This window comes from Chironomus tepperi, unplaced genomic scaffold, assembly GCF_022539635.2.
Source record: "Chironomus tepperi strain 1889 unplaced genomic scaffold, CSIRO-AGI_Ctep_v1 contig_309, whole genome shotgun sequence".
NCBI classification, from domain to species: domain Eukaryota; kingdom Metazoa; phylum Arthropoda; class Insecta; order Diptera; family Chironomidae; genus Chironomus; species Chironomus tepperi.
The window spans coordinates 3,444,133-3,465,833 of NW_027226431.1; the positions used below are offsets into that span (position 1 = coordinate 3,444,133).

The 21,701-nt window shown below is 32.5% G+C and overlaps 2 protein-coding genes and 2 long non-coding RNA genes across 13 annotated transcripts; 2 read left to right on the forward strand and 2 right to left on the reverse strand.

The window, feature by feature from the left end:
- The first annotated feature begins 514 nt into the window (after positions 1–514).
- LOC139092852 (uncharacterized) lies at positions 515–12,237 on the forward strand. Of its 4 annotated transcripts, none has more exons than XR_011544636.1 (11): positions 515–724; positions 781–999; positions 1,057–1,113; positions 1,419–1,475; positions 1,547–2,170; positions 2,235–2,567; positions 2,630–2,683; positions 2,890–4,347; positions 4,409–4,465; positions 5,707–5,769; positions 12,098–12,237. XR_011544636.1 is itself a non-coding variant. In XM_070643407.1 (4 exons), exons 1-4 carry the CDS (start codon positions 4,275–4,277, stop codon positions 12,130–12,132), a joined length of 228 nt encoding a protein of 75 aa, XP_070499508.1. In that variant the 5' UTR covers positions 4,189–4,274; the 3' UTR covers positions 12,133–12,237. The 4 variants fall into 4 exon arrangements, 1 of the variants encoding a protein (XP_070499508.1); XR_011544635.1 differs by having other exon boundaries at positions 519–724; positions 2,896–4,347; XR_011544634.1 differs by having other exon boundaries at positions 520–724.
- Positions 2,696–3,191, reverse strand: LOC139092854 (uncharacterized). Its single transcript, XR_011544638.1, has 2 exons — positions 3,121–3,191; positions 2,696–3,057 (listed from the first exon to the last, which is right to left on the reverse strand). It is a non-coding gene; the product is annotated as an uncharacterized lncRNA (long non-coding RNA).
- Positions 12,222–17,682, reverse strand: LOC139092853 (uncharacterized). Its single transcript, XR_011544637.1, has 2 exons — positions 16,596–17,682; positions 12,222–12,820 (listed from the first exon to the last, which is right to left on the reverse strand). It is a non-coding gene; the product is annotated as an uncharacterized lncRNA (long non-coding RNA).
- Positions 17,162–21,296, forward strand: LOC139092851 (alanine and glycine-rich protein-like). 7 transcript variants are annotated; one of them, XM_070643402.1, is made up of 11 exons: positions 17,162–17,468; positions 17,529–17,579; positions 17,640–17,690; positions 17,757–17,833; positions 18,133–18,148; positions 18,701–18,817; positions 19,381–19,401; positions 20,130–20,153; positions 20,420–20,455; positions 20,875–20,956; positions 21,082–21,296. In XM_070643402.1, the coding sequence occupies exons 1-11, from the start codon at positions 17,396–17,398 to the stop codon at positions 21,095–21,097; spliced, it is 564 nt and encodes a 187-aa protein (XP_070499503.1). In that variant the 5' UTR covers positions 17,162–17,395; the 3' UTR covers positions 21,098–21,296. The 7 variants fall into 7 exon arrangements, with proteins under 7 accessions (XP_070499503.1, XP_070499507.1, XP_070499504.1 ...); XM_070643403.1 differs by having other exon boundaries at positions 17,164–17,468; positions 20,133–20,153; XM_070643400.1 differs by having other exon boundaries at positions 17,167–17,468; positions 18,701–18,838.
- Positions 21,297–21,701: the final 405 nt, after the last annotated feature.

Here is a 21,701-nt window from a genome sequence, read left to right on the forward strand (position 1 = left end):
TGAGTCGACTTTCTCGAGCTTTTGAAAACACAAAAATTCAAAGTATCAAAATTTAGTCATTAACACAAAAAACAAAGGTTGGAAATTCCCAAGAAATCCCCAAAAAAAATTTCTTTTCATTCATTTACAACAAACAACCAGTTTTCAAAATTCCCCAAAAATTTAATAAAACATTGGTGGACAACCTGTGTGCTGCGGAAAGCACTTATGCTGCCAAAAATTTCTCAAATTCGATTAACCGTATGCCGTGTGCAGTTTTGATCGAGGCTTAACAATAGCACGTTCCGCAAAAATAAAAAGTTGTCCACCACTGCATTAAGCCATAAGATTATTAAATCACGTGCCATTATCTTCTTTTCTTACGAATTAATCGTAGTACAGTAATGATGTGACATCATGTGATCATGTCCTCAAGTTACCAAGCATTATCACTGATTTAAACAATAAGTTACAGAATTGTCATCGCAGCCAAATCGGAACTGGTTTTTTGTTTACAGAAAAATTCACAAAAAATTTTTGGCTATGAATCATAATAGTATTTCCATCACGCATCGGTGTAGCTGCAAAAATTATAAGTTAATGAATAAATTTGCAAAAATTAGCAATTGATATTAAATAGGTCAAGTTCTAAAAATGAAGTGGTTCCTAATTTTTATTTTGGTCATCAAAAGTGTAAATTTACAAAGGCCGCTGTTTAATCCAGTAAATACAGCAGAAATACAGCGTATGAATAGCAATAAATTAATGAAATAAGCTTTGCAAAAATTCATAATTTTTTAGAAGCTGCTCGTCTTTTTCAAGCTGAACTGCCATACCTTCAGGCACAAATTCCTTTGACCAAACGATTGGCTGGCAATAATGATCCAAATAACTGTTTTCCCTTCTGTAATTTGCCCAATTTTGATGGTGTAAGTGATGAATTATCAAGGCTTCAAACTATTAGTCCAGAACAAATTCAACGTTATCAGAATCTTCAACGTAATCCACCGACAACTCCTGGTAAATTTTGGATTTTATTCTTTTTTTATCATTTGATGTGGATTTTTTTTTTTGCAGCCTATCAATTTGTACAGCCTATAGTTCCTGCTACACGTCGTTCTTTTAAATATCCAGGTGATTTTCTCTTAATTTTCATTATTAACTACAAATGCCGTAAATTATGGCTATTGATCTGGAAAAGTTCAAATTTGATATCAACTTAAATAGAGTTAAGGTTCCTGTAGATTATAATCTTGTGAAATTGTAAATTAAAATTTTCGAACAATGTAAACTACGAGAGCCTTGAAAGGGATCAGTCAAAGATGAGCGACACAAATGAAGAAGGCTCCATTCTTTTGCTTTTAAGACTCTGATTAAGCTTTTATATTAACATCAAATGAAAAAAATTTTGAGATTTTTAAATTATTTTCTAATTTTAGAAATTAAGAATTCACTGAATGGTCCGAATACGCAGTTGAAAAATGTCGGAAGTCCATGTAAGTAGCTAAAACTTATGAGCTAAGATTATTATCACAGAAAATTTTACCAAGACTTTTTCTATTTATAGACGGCGGAGGACTAGGACTTCAATATTTACGTGGAAAATGATTTTAATTTTAGAAAAATTCTTAAAATGTACCAATTTCAATGACCAGACACTATTTTAAAAATCGCTAGGGTCAGACACTATCTTAAGTGTGCCTATCTAAAAATTATGATATTGGCACGGGTTGAAGACAATGATTCTGCCAGAATTCGATAAGAACCAATAGGAATTTGTATGAAATGTTATACTTCACAAGTACCAACAGAAAATAATGGCATACAAATTTTAATCGGTTTTAAGCGAACCAAACTGAATTTTTTTTTTCATTGCCTGAATTTTAACAAGTTTCACCAAATCCCTGGCCAAGTTACGATTTTTACGATACAAATACTATAATAATACTCAGGATCATTTTTGAAGCAATAAATATAATTAATTCTTTATTTCAAAAATTTCCCCAAAATGTTGTAGTAAACAAGTCACATGACTGAGTTGAAAATGGCACATGTGAAAAATATTTTTTTTTGCAGTATGGACAAACTCTTTCACAAAAACAGAAACATAAAAGTTGAAAATTTTCTGAAATGAAGTTCATCATTATTATTTCGGTTTTGACTACAATTGTTAGTTCGCAGAATTTTAGAGGTAATTTCTGTATTATTTTTGTTGCGTATTAAGCAGTGATCTATCTAAATCCATTATAATTTAGGAACTGACATTAATTTAAGCAACAACGTTGGATATTTGAGAACATCAAATGGTGGCAATACCGCGGTTAACAGCATTATTATATCAGGAAATCCAAATAATAATCAAGGTAGACCCCAAAATGATCTGAATACAGTTCGACTTAATGGACAAAATGGTGCTTCAAATGGACCAATAAATGTAGTTTTGAGGAATAATCAAGGATATGCAGAAGATATTACCAGTGGTTCCTATAGTTCAGCGTATTATCCCAAAAATAATATTAATGAAGTTCACATAGTTCCTGCACCTTCACGTCAACCCAATTCTCTACGTCCATCATATCAATATCCAGGTATACAGTTCAAATTAAATTAAAAAGAATTAATTATTGACAATTTAAACTTTCCTAAAAAGGCATCAGAAATTCTTTAAGTAACGGAAATGATAACCTTAAAAATTTTATTCCTGGTAAGTTCCGTATTGGTTTATTTTAGGGCTTGACAATTGCATGCAAATATGCGCATACAGATACAAGTCTTGTAAACAAGTGCAACGATTTCATGTAAATTCTAGCACTTGAATACAAGATTTTTATCTGTATGCACATACTTGCATGAAACCATGTCGAACCCTAGTTTATTTAATATTATATGAATATTTTACACTTTATTCAGGAGCAGGTGGACTAAGTTTGCCATTTCCATATCACTTCTGGGGATAAGGAAACATGAAAAAAAAAATCTTAATTGAAGAGCTGATTCGAATGGAGATTTGGACATCTAAAAGAAATTGTGATTTAAATGCTCTTAAAGGATCCGTGACCAAACCATTTTCATTTGTGTCTAAGGAACAAGCAATAAATTAAATAAAATTCTTCTTAAAAAACATTAAATTTTATTTAAAACCTTTAAAGCTTTTCGAACCAAAAGATTTTCTTACATCTTTACATGACAACGGTCAGTTGCTTGTGACTATCTGATCCAAACTGATATATAACATTCCTACTATCTGGAATCAAAGAAGAAGACCAAACAAGTTTTCAAGTGTGGTTCTATTGAGTGAGAATGTCACAAAAAAGTTTTGTAAATAGTTTTACTACTGCTAAGGTTTTCTACGCATTATTCAGCATCTTCAATACAGTATATTATCTTCTTAATTGAGCTACAACAGCATGAAATCTGATTTCCAAATACTTGCCAAATATGATACTTGGCTAGTATGAAGCAAGATGTGCTGGAAATAATATATATTTAATCGCAATTGATCGTTCTAAACTTAAATTGAAAATAATTGAGCATCAAACAAAGAAACATTTTGGATTTTACCATTAAGCTTGTAGTTCTCATGTGTTATGGATTTCTAAAGAAGCTATAGCATGACCTTTGATTTAATTTGATGAAATTGTTGTAAGAAATAATTAAGATATTGAGGATTTACACGTTTTTATGGGGTTAAGTGCTACTTAGGTTACCATTAGGTATTATTTGGTGATTTATGTTCTTTGACAGTGCCAAATTGGATACAAATGTAGAAGACTTGATTGAAGAGGCTTTTTAAAGCTTTTTTTCTTGCACCTAATGGAATCTGCCTCTCTGTGGCATCCAAATGACTGCTTTATGACTTCCGCATGCAGGGAGCTTCCATTTGGTGATAACAGAAGAGCTATAGCTAAGACTTTTACAATTGTGTCGCTCAGGTCAGATATTTAACCTCAAAATTGCAGAAATTCCCAAAAATCGGTCAATTTTTTACTTCCTAACCCAAAAAACGGAAGTAAAACTCGATCAATGCCAATACTTGTCATACTTTTCTAGATCAAAATATGTCAATCTAATTAATTAAATTCGTGAACGAGTTTATAGCTGTAAATAGCCCTTAAATATTTTCCAAGGTTACCAAATATGTTGATATCTCCTGATTGAGCAGGTTTTACGTCACTAATATCGAAATAATATTTAAATTCTATGGTATGAATGTTGAGTATTTGCAGTAAGTCTTCAAACTTCAATCAGTAAAGTAATAGCTTTAAACCAGTGACTTTAAAAAATTTCTTAAAATAATGAAATATTTAATTATATTTGCACTTCTAATTGTCGCTGCTTATGCTCGCCCACAATTTATTCAATTCCCAGGTATGCCTTTGTAGATTATCATTAATTAGCAACATTTATTTTAATTAACAAAATTTTATAGGAATAAGTCTGTCCACATCAAACGCAAATTCTCTTTCAAATGGATTTGGAATACCTGGTAAATATTATGATAAATTTAATTGATTATTTGTTGCTGTAAACAATTAATTGCGACAGTTAGTGATAGTATGGTGTGCTTATATAGAAATATATTATTTCCCTGCCTACACAAATGAAGAAGGCTTCGCCACGAAGCATTTAAGGCTCCCCTAAAACTTTTTTGCCAACACCAAATGGACGTCAAATTTAAAGGGCTTCGTGACGGAACCTTCTTCATTTGCGTCACTCGGGATAATATCTCGTGGGAGGATAATATCCCGGGATCCCGGTTTAGTGAAAAGTGACAATTTATAGATGGATAACTAATGTTAGATTTGAATCCAATCTATTGGAATATAAACTTACCTAAACAGCACAGCGTGCATTGCTACGTGACCACATTCACATTAACATGGCTTTCCATTGACAAGACCATGATGGCTAATTTCTAACCATTTTTAATGACAAAAAGATGTTTATCGCATTGTGCATTTCGGGTTAAAGTTTCTAATTAATTTTTTTGTGCTAAATAGTCTTCAAAATCACATGTCTTAAATTCTTAAAGAGAACAACAACATTCCAATATCAAATAATTTGCATCAATAATAAGGATTACCCAGGGAAATTCCCAATTTTGCATTCATTTGATTTATTAGCAACTTTTAGCAAATTAAGAATATCCCGAATAACAGTTGATCCCATGTAACTAGTTAATCATAATGAAATGTTCAGTTGATATCTAGTTTTAACGTATGTTTGTCCATTTGGACCCGATTGTCAGAAATTATTCATGAAAGCTTGTGGCGTCAAATTTCTATGTAAATTGGAAATTGGATGACATGTGAAGATCCTAAGAACATTGGTATAGAACGCCATATAGCTTCTGGAGCTCATGGTCACCTGAACTGCAAAACCAATAATGATGCGTAATTCTTATTAAAATTTGAACAATAACTTGATGTTAAGCAAATTCTAAAGAATTTTAATCTTTGTATTTTATGAGTAAAAGTCCAAAATTCACAATTAAATCGTGATTTATTCGCTTTTGTATTTCAAATCAACAAAAATCACAAAGATTCTTAAACTTTTTTAATTCAATTTTTTGTATTTTCAATCTTTAATAATCCTTGACAAATTTTGTTGGCAACAAATAGTCACTACTGTCGCAAATGTTTACAAATATCAACAAATTCATCTAAATTTAATCTAAATTCAGCTCAACTATTTCATAAATAATAATCCAAAATTTCTCTTTAATAGGACTCTTTGGTGGTGGCGGTAGCTCCTCAGGATCAAATGCAAATGCATTCTCATTAAATTTGGGTAAGTAGTAATTAATTTTGTGCCACCTTTTGTGTACAAAATGCAAATTAAAATAACAATACCAAAATAATTAAATTTCAATTAAAAACTTGAAAAAAAAATATTAATCAAATATTTCTGCATCAAGCATGAATTAAAATAATTTATGCCATGAATGTAAAAACTCTTAATTTAAAATCGTTTAAAAATTTCCAATTTAATGAATATTAATTAAGCTAAAAAGCAATTCCGAGAGCATCTCTTTACTCCTTTTTATGGGTGAGAAATTGCTACATGCTTAATTAATTTGCAGCAAACCCTTAATACTTTACACCAGGAGTGGTCAACCTTTTATTTTTCGAGGCACATCTTGGGTTGCAAGCCTCAATAGAATCCGCATATGGCATTCAATTCATGTCATTTCCAAAGATTTTCGACGAATCCCAATTGTACCGCAGCACACATGTTGCCCACCACTGCACTCATAGAAAAAAGTTAATAACTTTTACTAAAAATGTATGAAAATTTTTAATAAAAGTTAATAAATATACATCTTACTAACTTTTATTAAAATTTAATAAAAATTATTAAAAAAATTTTGTTGTCATAAAATTTTAATAACTTTTTTACTAAATTTTAATAATAAGTTAGTAAGATGTATTTTTATTAATTTTTATTAAATTTGTTCGACAGTTTTAGTAAAAAATTAGTAAAATTTTGTAAGAAAGTTTTTCAAAAAAAAAAAAATGCTTTTTACTGTGGTTTGCAAACAGTAGTGAGCTTTTGGGGTCATTACTGAGATCATTTCTCAAGGTTCATGAAAGAGGGGAACATTTGACACCATTTGTGTCGCATAAGGGAATTAACATTTTATATGACTTTATATGGGAATTATCATCATACTTGTAACAATCATTTCTGCATAGGTTTATGAAGTATATAAAAGTATTGAAACCTTATGAATTTTGTATTTTTTGATAAGAAACCTATAACAGCACAAAATGCTGAAAAACTTTAGTAACTTTTATTAAATTTCAATAAAAGGTTGTTAAAATTTAATAAATTTTTTTAAAATTTAATAATTTTTTTAAAATTTTAATAAATTTTTTTAAAATTTAGCAATTTTTTACTAAAATCTTTATCAATAACGTTTTCATAACAAATTATTAAATTTTTTTCTAAGAGTGTGCCTTCCACCTTCAACTCGTTTACATTTTAAAAATACGATCAAGACTCATTAACTGTTTTGTTTGTTTTAGAGCAAAAAACAGAATTGAAACTCGTTTGATGTATTTTTTGTCGAATTTGAATAATTTTGACGTGCTTTGAGAGGTCATTTGAGTCCGAAGCTTATCGGAATATATTTTATGGGGTGCATCTCGGGGACATTATTTAAATGATTAGCGGTATTCGTGTAAACAACAACAACATGTCAAAAAACCGTTAAATAAGTTTGTTTATTTGTGTTTACTAGCTTAAATTAGACTAGACATGCTTAATCAATTGATTTTTGGAATCTACAGGCAAGTTCTAATTTCAATTAGTTCGCTTAGCGTACAGATCAAGTGTGATCCATGATTTTCTCCAGTTGGCGCTTGAAGCCGGCTCTATCACTGGCTACAGCTTGCCAATTATCAGTACCAAGAGGATTTCTATCTCTTTCGGCAGCATCCATTCCAAATTCTAACTTTAATTACATTTAACCAGCGCTTTTTCTTGTCGCAACCAATTTTTTGACATTCACTTAACCCACTTCATCAGCAGCTCATTAAAATACAAAGCAAGTCAAGCAGTAAAGTATATTGTTTATTTTTTCGTGCGTTCTCTTAAAGCTTGTTTAGAATCATCTTGTCAAAGAGGTTTAAAAATCTATTAAGTGAGTGTCAACACGTAAATGCTGTAAACATCAGTAACTTACTCTCATAAACTTGAAAATTCCAATGAATTACACTAAAATAATCGGAATTGATGATGATTTGCATGTGTATGTGTGATGAACTTAGAATAAGCCATAGAATAGAATAGAATATAATGTTGGGTTTGCTTATAGCAACGGCACTGCGATCGATGATCTGTTGTACCATCCCAAATTCTCTACAAAATGCCTATGTCCTTGATAAAGCTAACAATGTCCAAATAGCGTTGTTTTGGTATGTCCTCAACAACCGCAAAGTCCGAATCAAAGTGTTTAACTCGCTGCATGCGTAAAGACCTGCATCTACAAAGAATGTGTATGATTGTTTCTTCATCCACACCACAAAACCTGCAATATTTGCTGTTAGTCAAATTTAATTTAAAAAGAAAACTATTGATACTCATATGTCCTGTTAAAGCACCAATTAATATACTTAAGTCCCTTCTCGATAGCGAAAGGGTGTCCGACAATTTGTTCCTGTTTCTTGGACCAATCAGACTTTTAGCCGTCATAGCTCCTTCTGCTAGATTCCAAACACGAAAATGTTCCCTTTGCATCCATTCACGTATTTCTGATTTTAAAATACCAAAACTAAAGTGCACAGACTTTTCGTAGTCTTCTCTGCCTGCTGCTTCTTTAGCTAATTCATCTGCCATCTCATTTCCGTCAATTCCGCTATGTCCTGGTATCCATCTAAGGATGACTTCATTGTCTTGACCTAAAGCTGATAGATTAGTCACACAATCTAGTACTGTTTTAGATCTAACAATACAGTTGCTCAAGGACGATAAAGCAGAACGACTGTCCGTTAAAAAACATATCTTACCACCTTTCAAATTCTTATCTAAACAGTAACTGGCCCCTTCACAAATAGCTTGAACTTCGGCCTGAAAGACAGAAGCATGATCCTGTAATTTGTAAGATGCTTTTAAATTTAAATCATAACTGAACAAGCCGATACCGACACCTCTATCTGACTTTGATGCGTCAGAATACACATATATGCAGTCGTTATCCATCAAATCATTAGCTTTTACATCATTATCATTATCTTCTGTTACAATTATTCTAAAAGATTTGTCAAATATAAATTTTGGTACTAAATGATCGGATTCAATCAAATACAAATTAACACCCCTTAGAAACCTATTCAATTCTAAATGACCTGTAAAAATCCAATCATAAATCCATAACTTATTAATTACCAGCTTACATGCACTGGATTTGGCTACCGCTTCAATTCTGGTTCGAAGTGGAGGTAGCTCAAGAAATCTGTCCAAGGCCAATTTGGGAGTAGTTTTCCAAGCACCACAAATAGCCAATTCGGCCATCCTTTGTAGCTTCTCCACTTTCTGAGATGCATTTACCTGCTTTAATTTATGCCACCAAATAACACATCCATACGTTATTCTTGGAATAATAATTTGTTCATACAACCAATACATCATACTAGGCTTCAGTCCCCAGTTTTTTCCAACAATTGATCTACAAGCCCAGAAAGACTTTATTACCTTACTTACAACAGAATCAATGTGTAAATTCCAATTCAATTTACTATCCAAGTATACTCCTAAATATTTTGCCTCATAGCTGAAGTCTATCCTTTGACCATACATAACTGGAGGTCGTAAGTCTCCAAGTTTGTACTTTGTGGTAAAAGGTATGACAGTTGTTTTGGCTGGATTAACAGATAACCCAACTTTATCACAAAATTTTTGAACAATGTTCAAAGACCGTTGAAAGACATCTAACACAGTGTTAGTGAATTTTCCCTTGACTAAAATAAAAACATCATCCGCATACCCTTGGGCAAAAATGCCTCCGGCATCGTTTAGTTCCAATAATAAGTCATCGATTACCAACGACCACATTAAACAAGATAAATTACCGCCTTGAGGTGTTCCACGCTTTACCATTATAAACACGGTTTCACCATTTAATGAAGCGTAAACAATCCTCGATTTCAGCATACTACTGATCCACCTTATCATATTTTGTGGAACGCCTCTTCTATGTAAGGCATTCGTTATAACATCAAATCCAGTGTTATCGAATGCGCCTTCAATGTCAATTAGTCCCCCTACCATGAAATCCTTATCACTAAACCCTTTTTCAATCCTTGATGCAATACTATGTAGAGCAGCCTCTGCAGATTTACCAGATTGATAAGCAAACTGATATTTTGACAAAGGCCGATTCTTCAAAATTTCATCCCTTATATAACGATCAATCAGTTTTTCCATAACTTTCAATATAAAAGACATCAAGCTGATAGGCCTAAATGACTTTGGCTCAGCATAGGTGTCTTTTCCTGGTTTTGGTATGAAAACAACCTTGACCCGTCTCCATAACCTTGGTATATACCCTTCATTCAAGCTGTATCTGTATAGACTAAGTAGAAAAGGCATTAACTGCACTAAACCTTTTTGTAATAACACAGGAAGAACACCATCTGAACCTGCAGACTTAAAAGGCTTTAGAGAATTAACTGCCCAAGCAATTTTCTCTTCAGAAATGACATTATTTGCCAGTAAATCTTCACTAGACAAATTTTCCCTTGTTACACGTATATTCAATGCATCATCAACTACTGTTGATCCCGGAAAATGTGTCCTCAAAAGAAGCTTTAAACTTTCAATGCTACTTTCAGTAAATGTCCCATCTTGCTTCTTTAATGATCCAATTGCGGTATCCGCATTTTTCTTGGCCATTAGTTTGTGTATTCTTGCACATTCTTCAAACCTTTCGATTTCTTCACATTTCTTTCTCCACGAAGCAACTGCCGCTTCTTTTACTGCTCTGCTATATGAAGTTAAAAACTCTTTATAACCAGATTGTAAAGAAGCCTCAGTAATACTTAAGCCTTGTCTTACCAACTTTTTACTCTGATTCCACTTCCTTCTTACTTTCTTCCTCGGGAAGAAATAAGCCATAATCAGTGCTAGATTAAAATAGAAATAATTATCAGTGGGTTTTTAGGCTATTGCGTCTTCATCTTCATGTGATTATGTACAGACACAAATTTCAGTTCATGTCTTCTTTATAGAAAATATATTTACTAAATGTGCTTATAGCTGGTTATGATTCACGTAAAATTACGGAAATTAATTTTTGTTACGTGATCTTATGCATGAGTTTTTGATTATGGATGATGGAAGTGAGGATGAAAATTGTGAAAGAAGTCATAAAATAAATTCTGAAATGATTTTAAAATAAAATTTACGAAAGATGCAAATTTATTTTGTGATTTTGTTGTGAATCATGTACAGTTTTGAGCTGTAACCTGAAAAATCCGGCGATAAACAAACAAACAGATTAGCTTTAAAATTTCAATAATAAAATTTTGTGGCATAAATATGTGAAAAATGAATGATGAATCTAGAACTTACGGAAAATCCATAATGCTTCATAAATTCTAGCTGGTATGGGTAAATGACAGCAAGACCAAGGTTTCCTAGACAAAACTTCAGAGAATTCACTTTTATACTCCGTAACGGTCTTCTGCTTGGTCCCGAGAATTTGTCGAAATCGAGACTTCGAAAAGCATTACTTGCTAGAGATGTAGTCAAAACATCCGAGTAGTCAGAACATCCGAGTATTCAGAATCGACCTAGTAGTCATAACCTCCGAGTAATCCAAACTTTCGAGTAGTCAAAACCCTTTAATAGTCCAAAATCTCGAGTAGTCAGAACACCTTAATAGTCCGAAACCAGAATTCCCTATCTCTATCTTCTTTTTGAGGAGTTTTCATATATCTTGGATGAAATTCAATACTTTTTGTGATGTTTTAGACAAGTCTTATGATTTTTATCTCGAAAACCTCAAGTAAATTCAAGAATATTGTCCAAAATCAAGGGCAGTAGCCTCAACTTCCCCTAAATACGCTTCAGCCTCTTGTCATGCATCAAAACACCTGCATCTCCTTTCTTTCTTACTTTACTGGCTGTACAGGTCAATTGTGATCCGAGAATTCCTTCAGATGGCATCTAAAGCTGCCTTTATTGCTGGTCATACTGTACAATTGGGTCATACGGTCCATTGTCTCTCTCAAATGGAGTCTAAAACTGGCTCTACCGCTGTCTTCCATCTGCGTCTAATTAGTTCTTCAAATTCATCTCAACATAAATTTAATTACAAATTCAAGAACTAATTACCATTCCAATTTAGAAAAACTCCTTTACTGTTGACATTAAATCACCCATTAAAAATTCTCAAGAAATTAAAATAATCTCAAAACTTCAATGACCCAGAAAAAAATAAAATCCGAATCGTATCTGCTAGCTGAACTTAATTTTTTGATGGAAAATAAATCAACGTCTGAATTAATCAATTGAATATTAAGGATCAAGAATATAATGAGAATATTGCATAAATTATTCACAAATCTGAACTTACAATTTTAATTAATATTTCATTTCATCTTCTTTTTTCCAGGCGGCGGTGGCATAGGCGTACCATTCTTTGGTTAAAAAAATGTTGAAAAATTCCTCTTTGTTGATTTTACACTCAATACATTAAAATTTCTGTTCATTATCGGTCAATAAAAAAATGTCATATGTTGTGAAAATAAATAATATTGTTGAATTTTTATTTTATGGATTGACAAAGTCATCAATTGTAATTAAAATATTTGCATTAATTAAATGATATTTAATTCATATTTTTTACAGGATATGGTTAAACGCTTTAATGTGATTACAATTGTGCAAACGTGTCATATCGATAACACTTTACATAATGGATTGTGAGATCAATATCTGGAAGGAATCAAACTCATGACCCTACAAACAGAGTGATAAAGGTATCAGGTATATTGTCTAACCAATCGGCCACAATGACCGTATTCTTGCATTGACAGAATCATATAAATGGCTTAATTGCACAGATTCCTCTCTGATCAGACACTATACATCCTTACTTACTGTAACGATTGTGGGCACGGACCCAATCGACCACTTTTCTAGCTACGCCCCTTCATACTCCTATGTGGAGCATAAGTTACAACAAAGTGATTTCCCACTGACCCTGTTACTGGCTCTGTCATCTAGTTTGTACAAATTTTCTGTCCACACTTGGAGCTGACATTTTTTCACACAACTTATAGACTCAAAAATCATTTGTGTTCTCAGGCACCATAAGGTATTCAATCGCTAGAAACTTAGAAACAGAATAGATGATGAAAGAAAAATGAAAAGATGAAAATCAAAATTTTCTAAAATGAGGTCAAGGTTTATAGACAAGAAAGTTTTGAATCTGTTTTTGAGTTGCTGCCATTCGGATACTAAACTGTATATTTGATACTAAAGATTATATAGGATGAATCAAGTTTCACCTATAAAATAGTACAGACTGTAGATTTGTGATGAGCACGACAATATATAGTATGTAGTCCACTAGTCTACTTATCTCTACATAATTGTGAATTTCTAGTTCAGATTTCACAATCAATCAGTAAGTAGACCGGTTTGTAGCCAGCAATTGGCAGACAGAAGTCGGCGATAGAACCAACTTTGGGTGACATCTGAGGGATGCCATGGATCACAGTTGATCCGTGCGACCATCAAAGTAGGTAAGTAAGTAAGCCATGTTGGTAGCTCACTTCTCAAAAAAGCAAATTAGAAGATCTAGTCTACCACACTATATTGTAACAAATAAATAAGAATTCCATCAAAAATAGTGAATCATGTTGTTGTTGTTTTTCTTCAAATGTCATGCTGATAAGCATCTCAATCGCAAACAAAGAGACGAAAACAATTTGATTTAAGGAATTTCCACGCATATTCAAAATCATCATCAATCTATTGAATCAGTGTTGTCCAAATTTTTTGATATTATGACGCACCTTATGCGTAAGCCTTGATTGTAACCGGACATGACATACGGTTCATGGCATTTTACAAAAAATAGGAGGTATAGTAGTGTGCCGCGCAGAGCTCGAAGTCGACTCTAATGTGGAGTCGAGTCGATTTGATCATACAAAATCCGAATCGACTTTGAGCTTTGCAGTAAGCAGGAGCAGCAACTGGTACCGCGGCACATAATTAACACAACACTGAATTTAATTAAAAACAGCAAAAAGTTCTTCATTTAAAATTAAATTAAGATTAATATTAAAGACTACAAAGTATATAGGAAGCGTCATATGCTTAACAGACATTTCTGCATGATCACCAAAGAAATTAATTTAAAGGAAATAAAACTTACAGTTAAAAGATATTTCTGTGTCATTTTTGTCTCTCTCATTCTCTTTGGCACGGTTCATTCAACTAGAGTAAATAGCTAGTCTCTCTCTTCAATTTACATACAATAAAGCAATATAAATACAGGAAAAAATAAGTCAAGAACTTGGGAATTTCCAACATTGTCAGCAAGGCACTTAAAAGCAGTCAGAATGCGATTTATTTGTTAAGGTCAGTTCTGGTCTTTGTCTATTTTTGTATGTTGATGACATTTTATGTACTCTATGCGTGTTCCTGAATGAACACAAATCAACAAGTTTCCATCATAAAATGACTATTCCTTTGATGAACTTCCTTCCTTAATCTAAATGGAATGGAACCAAAAAACGAGATATAAAACTAAACTTAATTAATGTTACTGATGTGACAAAGGCAAATTAGACATGATGAGAAGGCAGAACACAAAAGGCATGCCATCACAATGGCTGCAACAATGGCAAAATTTTACCAAAAATTACTTTATCTGTGATGAAAAATGACGAATTTGGATGCAGCAATGTCAACTTGACTTCTCTTTACATTCCCATCAATTTTTTTATGTCCCTTAACCCAAGCTGTTGCTGTTGCTGTTGTTTGAAAACAAATTATGTAAATTTAATTTGTATCGACATCATTGTCAAGTATGCTGTGACCTTAAACTCTACCAAAGCTTTCATTGACATCATTGGTAATCTGGTTTCCGGAATCATTGCACAAATGTGTTAAGTCATTGGACTTTTCTATATATATCATACAAATACCAATAAAAATTGATGATGTTTTTTTAACGTGTTGGATGTGAGTTATGCAAACGTAGTGATAATGGATAGAATATATATTCTGAAGTAAGATCTGGAAGTGTAGTTTTTGGATCTGTATTTGTTAGAGATTTATGGTTGTTTAAGGTGATGAGAATTATCCCGAACAACACAACTTGCTTGCTAAAGCACCAATACGTCGATGAATTATCCTAACAGATAAAGTGCACACTCACTTAGTGGTCATACTCGTAAGTATGAATTATGTCTGTTTGGGTTAATAGCCAATTCGTTTCTAATATTGAAGATTGCATAGAACTTACATTTGGTTGCATTTTGTATCAATTATCTTGAACATACAAGGAGCATGCCCGTAAGAAAGGTCAGAAAATTGAGCATGTTTTATTGAGTAACTCGATCCACACACATTGATATGCTGCCACCACCGCGACGAGGCGGTTTGAACTGAGTGGCAACCAATTGGCAATTTTGGTAGTTTTGGCAAAGTGGCTGTCACTTGGTTCTAATAATATCACCTAGACGGCGTGATGGCAACATTTCAATATGCGCCGATCGGGATACTAATAAGTACGCTCATATAAGTAAGTATCTTCATTGTATATTAGGGAATCCCAGTTTCTATTGAACTTTGTCCTTGCCACTTAAAATCGACAGACTTTGAACTCAGCTAGACACCCCTTAAAATTCATTAAGCATTATTAATTATAAATCCAAAAAGGAAGACGACTTCTAAAATAACAAGCAGCAAAACAAGAAATTCAACTAGCACAAAAAAATTTCCTCACAAATTCTTTGTTGTCAGTCATATGAATAGAACCTGTGTATCCATGTAACATCATCATCATCATCATCGCATTCAATAATAAAATTTATATTTTAGAATCAAAAAAACAATTTGTGACTCAGCAATAAGTAGCATTCTGAGATATAAAAAATCCCCGTATCAATAACTTTGTCACATTTTCTTCTTGATTCCTTCAAAAATAAATAAGAAATTAAGACGATATCGATGAATTCTCTTGACAATAAAATCAATAAAAATACACAAGTTTTCTGCTTGAAGTGATTAAGCAATGACGCAAATTATTTATCTAACATGAAGACGGACAGTACGACGCTGTAGAGTATCAAGTGTGAAATACTAGATTTCATCAATTTTATTCGCAAATATTTTTGCTTTACAAATATTTGAATGTGTTCCTGTTATGTACTTGAATGGTTTTGATTAGCATTGAAAGTTTGGCAGCAGAGCTTAGTGAAAGTTATGGATTTTTATGGAATGTTCGTTGATCTATGCCGCGAATTTTGGTAAAAAGAAACAGTAACTTTGAAAGCAGTGGCCATGGATTTGGGAATAGTAAGGGAAAGTTGTTACTTAATTTTTAATTAATGTTAGCTTCTCAAATAGCACAACGTATTCCTTATGCCAATGCTCTGGTGCCGTATTAATGATTTGACACAATGTTGTCTTGAAGGTGCCTTGACGGCTGCTTATGTGCCACTACGAAAAATGCGGTTCGTCGTGTGACACTCGCCTAAACATACAAAGACCATGTTCACATTAATGAGCATATTCAAATCATGATTTTTTCATTCAGAAGTATACTCAGAGTATGCTCTTTGTTTGTTAGTCTTGAGCCTTTCAAGTTGCATTAAGAAATAAGTCTGTAGGCATGAACAACATCAGAAATACAGATCACTCTCAAAATACTAGTTATAGTCGGTTAATCGATCCGAAATCCAGTAAAAGTCAGGCTTGACTCTTAAATAGTCCCGAATTTAAATCAAATTGGACACCAAGTCAGAGTCATGTCAACATTGTGCCGGATTTTTGATAGATTAATCGATGTATGCTATTCGGATGTATACAACCTTGAACTGCATCCTAGCACAGCTATAGATCAATATATTAATGTACACTTGATGTATACTGACCTGCCATAACCCAATTCTTATTGACATTTATTGACAAAAAATCCCATTCAACAATCAGATCACATTTGTCAAGGATTAAATGCTACGGAAGTAAGTTTAATGGACATAAAATTAAATCTCGAATATTCCTAACTAGCACTTAAGGTTAACAAATTCTCATTGAGAATTCCCCCAAAAAAATAAATACATTAACTAAATGATCAAATCTTAAAAAATGTCATACATATGCCCTGGGGCTGACTGTGTTATTGATAAAAAAAAAGATCTTTGAAGTACAATAAAAAAGAGAAGAAAAAGAGAACCTGAAGCGTTGGTCAAACAGAAAAATACAGACCTTGAGTGGTCACGTTAGTTGTGGATATATCTGACTCTCTTTAGCTTCTTCCTCTCAATTTCACACACTTTATCGTTGTCTGCTTGTAGTTTTCTTGTGACTTGTGTCTTTTTACACGGTTATTTCATGACGACATCAACTCACATATTTAAAAAAAGTTTATATTTATCATATTCGTTGTCGTCGATTATAATAGCAATAACCATAAAAAAATTTCTTGTACATACCTACATCTCTGCGAGAGAGGGAACAGCAGATACTCAAAACCAATAGAAGCATACGTTTTTCGCTTCATTTACAGTGATTGTTAGTTGGAAGACAGAAGCTTTTTTGCAGCAGCAGCAATAGGAATTAATTTAGATAGCCTTTGTGCTAATTTAGAATTAATTTAACAGTTGAAGTGTCAACAGCACCAACGTGTGCATTAAAAAAATCTCAGTGGAAAATTTCTAGATTAGACTTGAAAATGAAGTTCTTAATTTTGTGTACGGTTTTATTTGCAAGTGCATGCGGGAAACCTCAACTTCTACAATTCCCAGGTAAATAGCAATCACATCTCAAGTTTTGGATAAACATAGATAATGGATGTATGTTCGCAGGTATTAGCATCACATCTAGCAATGCCAATGCAGGATCAAATGCAGGATTGGGTATGTGTTGTTGATATTATTCTAGTATGAAATTAAATAAACATCACAAGTCACTTCTAGGTGGAGCAGGAAGTAATTCAAATGCAAATAGCTTTTCACTCAATATCGGAGGTATGGCAAAAGATTCTTTTTCCTGTATAAATTCAAATTGACTATCAATAAAAAATATCTTTCAAGGTGGCGGATTAGGACTTCCTGGACTTGGTGGATTTGGCGGTGGTCCCAGCATAAGTGCCTCACAATCACAAGCTCAGGTAAGATAATACGTGATTTCATAAGCGAAATTGCGAGACACAATGGCTGGATGATGAATGTTAAAATGCATGAATGATGTGAATACATAAAAAAAAGAAGAAGAGGCACAGACATAAAGGTGTTACGAGATACACAATAATAACAGTATTAAAGACTCGAATCTCGTCAAGGTCGCCTTTTTTGTTCAATGAAAGGGAAATAAGAGTGAATGTTTCATTATTCATCGTATATCCAAATTTTTTTTTATGTTAAGTGCATCGAAATGTCAGATTAAATTAATTTTATTTTCTCTTTGCAGGCTTCGGCTGGTTCGGGTAAGGAAGCAACAAAAAATTATAATAATTGAATTAATTAATCGCATTAAAATAATGCCTTAATTAATTTCATCATTTCTAAATTAATTAAGTCATCATAACAATATTTTAAGTAATTTTATGGAATTTCCGTCTGCCATAAATTACGTGTTGCTTATTGCAACTGCTTATTACAATGATATGCTAACTAGGGATAATTTTATTCTCGGAATTGTATCGATCTATTGATTTGTTTAGTTATCGTCTTGACAATCTTTGATACTTAATAGCAGCATCGTAGCCAGAAAATTTTACTAGGGGGGTCGTGCTCACAACCCCCTCCCCCTCCGGGTTGCCCCTGCTTTTTACTTTAAATTCATTTATTAAGGCGAACGAAGCCATTTAAGGGGAAGAAAGCTTACAATTACAACGTAACGCAATAAGTAGACAGTTCCGTATTGGAGTTCTGTATAAATCAGAATTAAAAAGTCAAATTTAGGGCAGAAAACTTTGTAATGATTCCTTTAAAGAAAGACTTATTTTCACCCACATAATATTCTTCTATAATTTTAGGTGGAGGTGGTTTTGGAGGCGGAAGTCAATCGCAAGCACAAGCTCAATCACAATCCGTGAATATTAATTTAGGAGGAGGTGGTGTCGCACCTGTTGGTGGTCTAGGATTTGGAGGTGGTCCTGGATACTATGGCGGAGGTAAGAATTTGAATGTTGTAATAGGATATAGAGATGTTTATATGCTGATTAATTTATATGAATTTGGAGTTAATGTGAAGTAAGTAAGGTTTTCAATACCTAGTGGAACAGGCTGAATTAATCAATCTTATGTCTTGTAATAAACTTGAAATTTGTGGAAATTGCCATAGAATGTCAAGTTTAAAGCTAGACGTCCGGTCGATTAACCATAGCCGTGATAGGGTTGAACTTAAAATTACTGAATTCCAATATTGATCTCAGAATTACATCAATTCAGTCCCGGAACTGACAACCCGAAATTAATTAAAGGAATAAAATTGTCTATTAACTAATTTACATCATTTTGCACCAAAATAAAATTGGTGCTAAACAGTGTAAATCTCTTCCAATCAATTTTCAATAAATTCTTCACAATACAATCAAAATAAACAAGCAATTTACTTCATACAGCATAAACACATCTAAATATCTCAAATATATCAAAACAATCATGTCGAAAATTTATTGACTTAAATTTTCCTTACAACCATTTTCCCAAAAAGGTCCTGGATATTATGGCGGAGGTAATGATAGTAAAATTATGAATAGATGATCACATGCAAGAATTCAGATATTGTTCATAGCGTCATGAAAAACACTAGAATTATAATTTCTTGGGGTTATCAATGAGATTTTCAAGTTTTTTTCACACAAGACAGTTTATATGTCGGCTTCAGCAAAGTTGACTATCTTCAATATAGATTCCACTTTAGTTTTTGGCATAGCTCGAAGTTTACAATGATTTTATATTAGGTTGAGTCGACTATTTCTCACAAAATTCAAATAGATTTGTAGTTCTGTTTTTTTGAAGATATCAAGGACATTTTAAAGGGCTGTTTTGTTTTTGTTTATAAGAGAGTTCAGTGCTCAAAGAGAACTCAGATTTTACATGGAAAAATCAACTCGATTGCATTGAAATTCGAGTCGACTAGAAGCTTAGTATTGAATAAATCTACAATTAAAATTCTATGCAGGGTCCTATCATCTTGCTTAATTTGCTAAAATTGTGTATTTCCCAAGTATTTTCATTACATATCAAATTTCTATGAGCCCTCAAATTAGGGATATACTTATGAAAAACTAAAGTGGATATCCTAAAACGGAGTAAACTGTCATTTGTACAAGATTAAAATCAAAAATGTTGCATATACCTAAAAAAAATTCTCATGCTAAATTGTTTGCATGCATGTGTTTATTCCGCGTACTCTCCATTAAATACTAATTATGTATTTCAATTATTCTTCTTCATGAGGAGGTCCTGGATACTATGGAGGAGGTAATTGAGTCGTCTTAGATATTTCCTATTGTAATGCATGATGATTGATTTTAAAGCTTAGGTTTTTATTTTCGGATTCTTTTCTCTCCGCTATTTATTTTCTTCTTCTTAATCCTATCAAACATTTGTCAAAAAAATATCTTGCATGAAACCTATTCAAAACCTCACACCTTTTATGGCTTGCCTTTAAAATTTCAATTTATTCTGTCTGCTTCTCAAAATTAAGCAAATTCCTATAATTAAATGAATTGTTTATTCGTCACTAGGTCCAGGATATTATGGCGGTCCCGGATTCGGACGTGGTAAGTAAAGCAGCTCTTAAGTATTTTTTCAATTAAGTGCGTACTCGTGTATCCTCTTAAATAGAAATATTTTTATTTAAATCCCACACATATTTTTTGCAATTTCCTTAAAATAAATTCATAAGATTTAAAATTCTAAATCTTGTGCTTAATCTTTAATGAGATGTAGATGTGTGCTCAAAATTAAAAATTCAGATTAAATTCAAAATTTAAATAAAAATACAATTTAAAAATATATTTTTGTGAATGCTTATCAGAATATATAGTCTCATGACTTTTTTATGTCAATGATCCGAGTGTCGTGTGCTTACCTAACACAAATATCATCTTTATTTGATGCCGGTTTTTCCAATAATCTCTTATTATTTTAATTAGACTCCATACAATTTACTAATAATGATTAATGTTTTGATCTACAGGATTTAGAAGACGTGGACATCATCATCATCATCACCATCATTATGATGGTCCAGGCTTTGGCGGACCAGGATATGGTCCAGGGTAATTATCAATTTAAATCCTCAATTAAAAGCTATTCATCAGTAGCTCAATTTTGTTATTATTTTTTGATTAATCAACGTACTCACTTCTGCTTCTTATTTCTTCTTATGTCTCATCCTCTCTAGATTCTTCAAGAAATAAACTTATTTAACTGCTACTTGTATATATAAGAGTAAAGAATAGGAATCTCATGTTTGTGCGAATATTTTTGTTATTCTTTACGTTGTAAATAAACATTCATCTTCAAATGACACTAAACACACACACACACACTTACACACACACACAATTAAATTGTATTTAATAAATGAAAAAATTCTCAGTTTCATTAAAAAAATAATGATAATTGCCTTTAATTTATTTAATGCTTCATATTAGAACTCTAGGAGTTCTTGATGGATTTATTGCCCTTAACAGGTAAACTTGTGAAGTCTCGTGACTGTATACAATGGATCTTAATTTATTAAATGCTGTTAACCTTCTGTGCTTTGTTCTTTTGTGTTCAGTCTTGGTTTTGTATCAATATCATGCACAAAATTTTGGGAATAATGTGTCTGATTTTGGTGGATGCAAGGTCTTAAGAGCTGAATGTAGTTCACAGGATATTGTCAGAAACGGACGTATCCAGAAATCTTCAAGTGAAATTGTTTTCTAGTTTTTACTTTTTCAAGGAAAATTTAAGGACATTTTGTTTTGAATATAAAAGTGCCAAAACCTAGTTTAGGTCTTTTTATGCCACATCAAC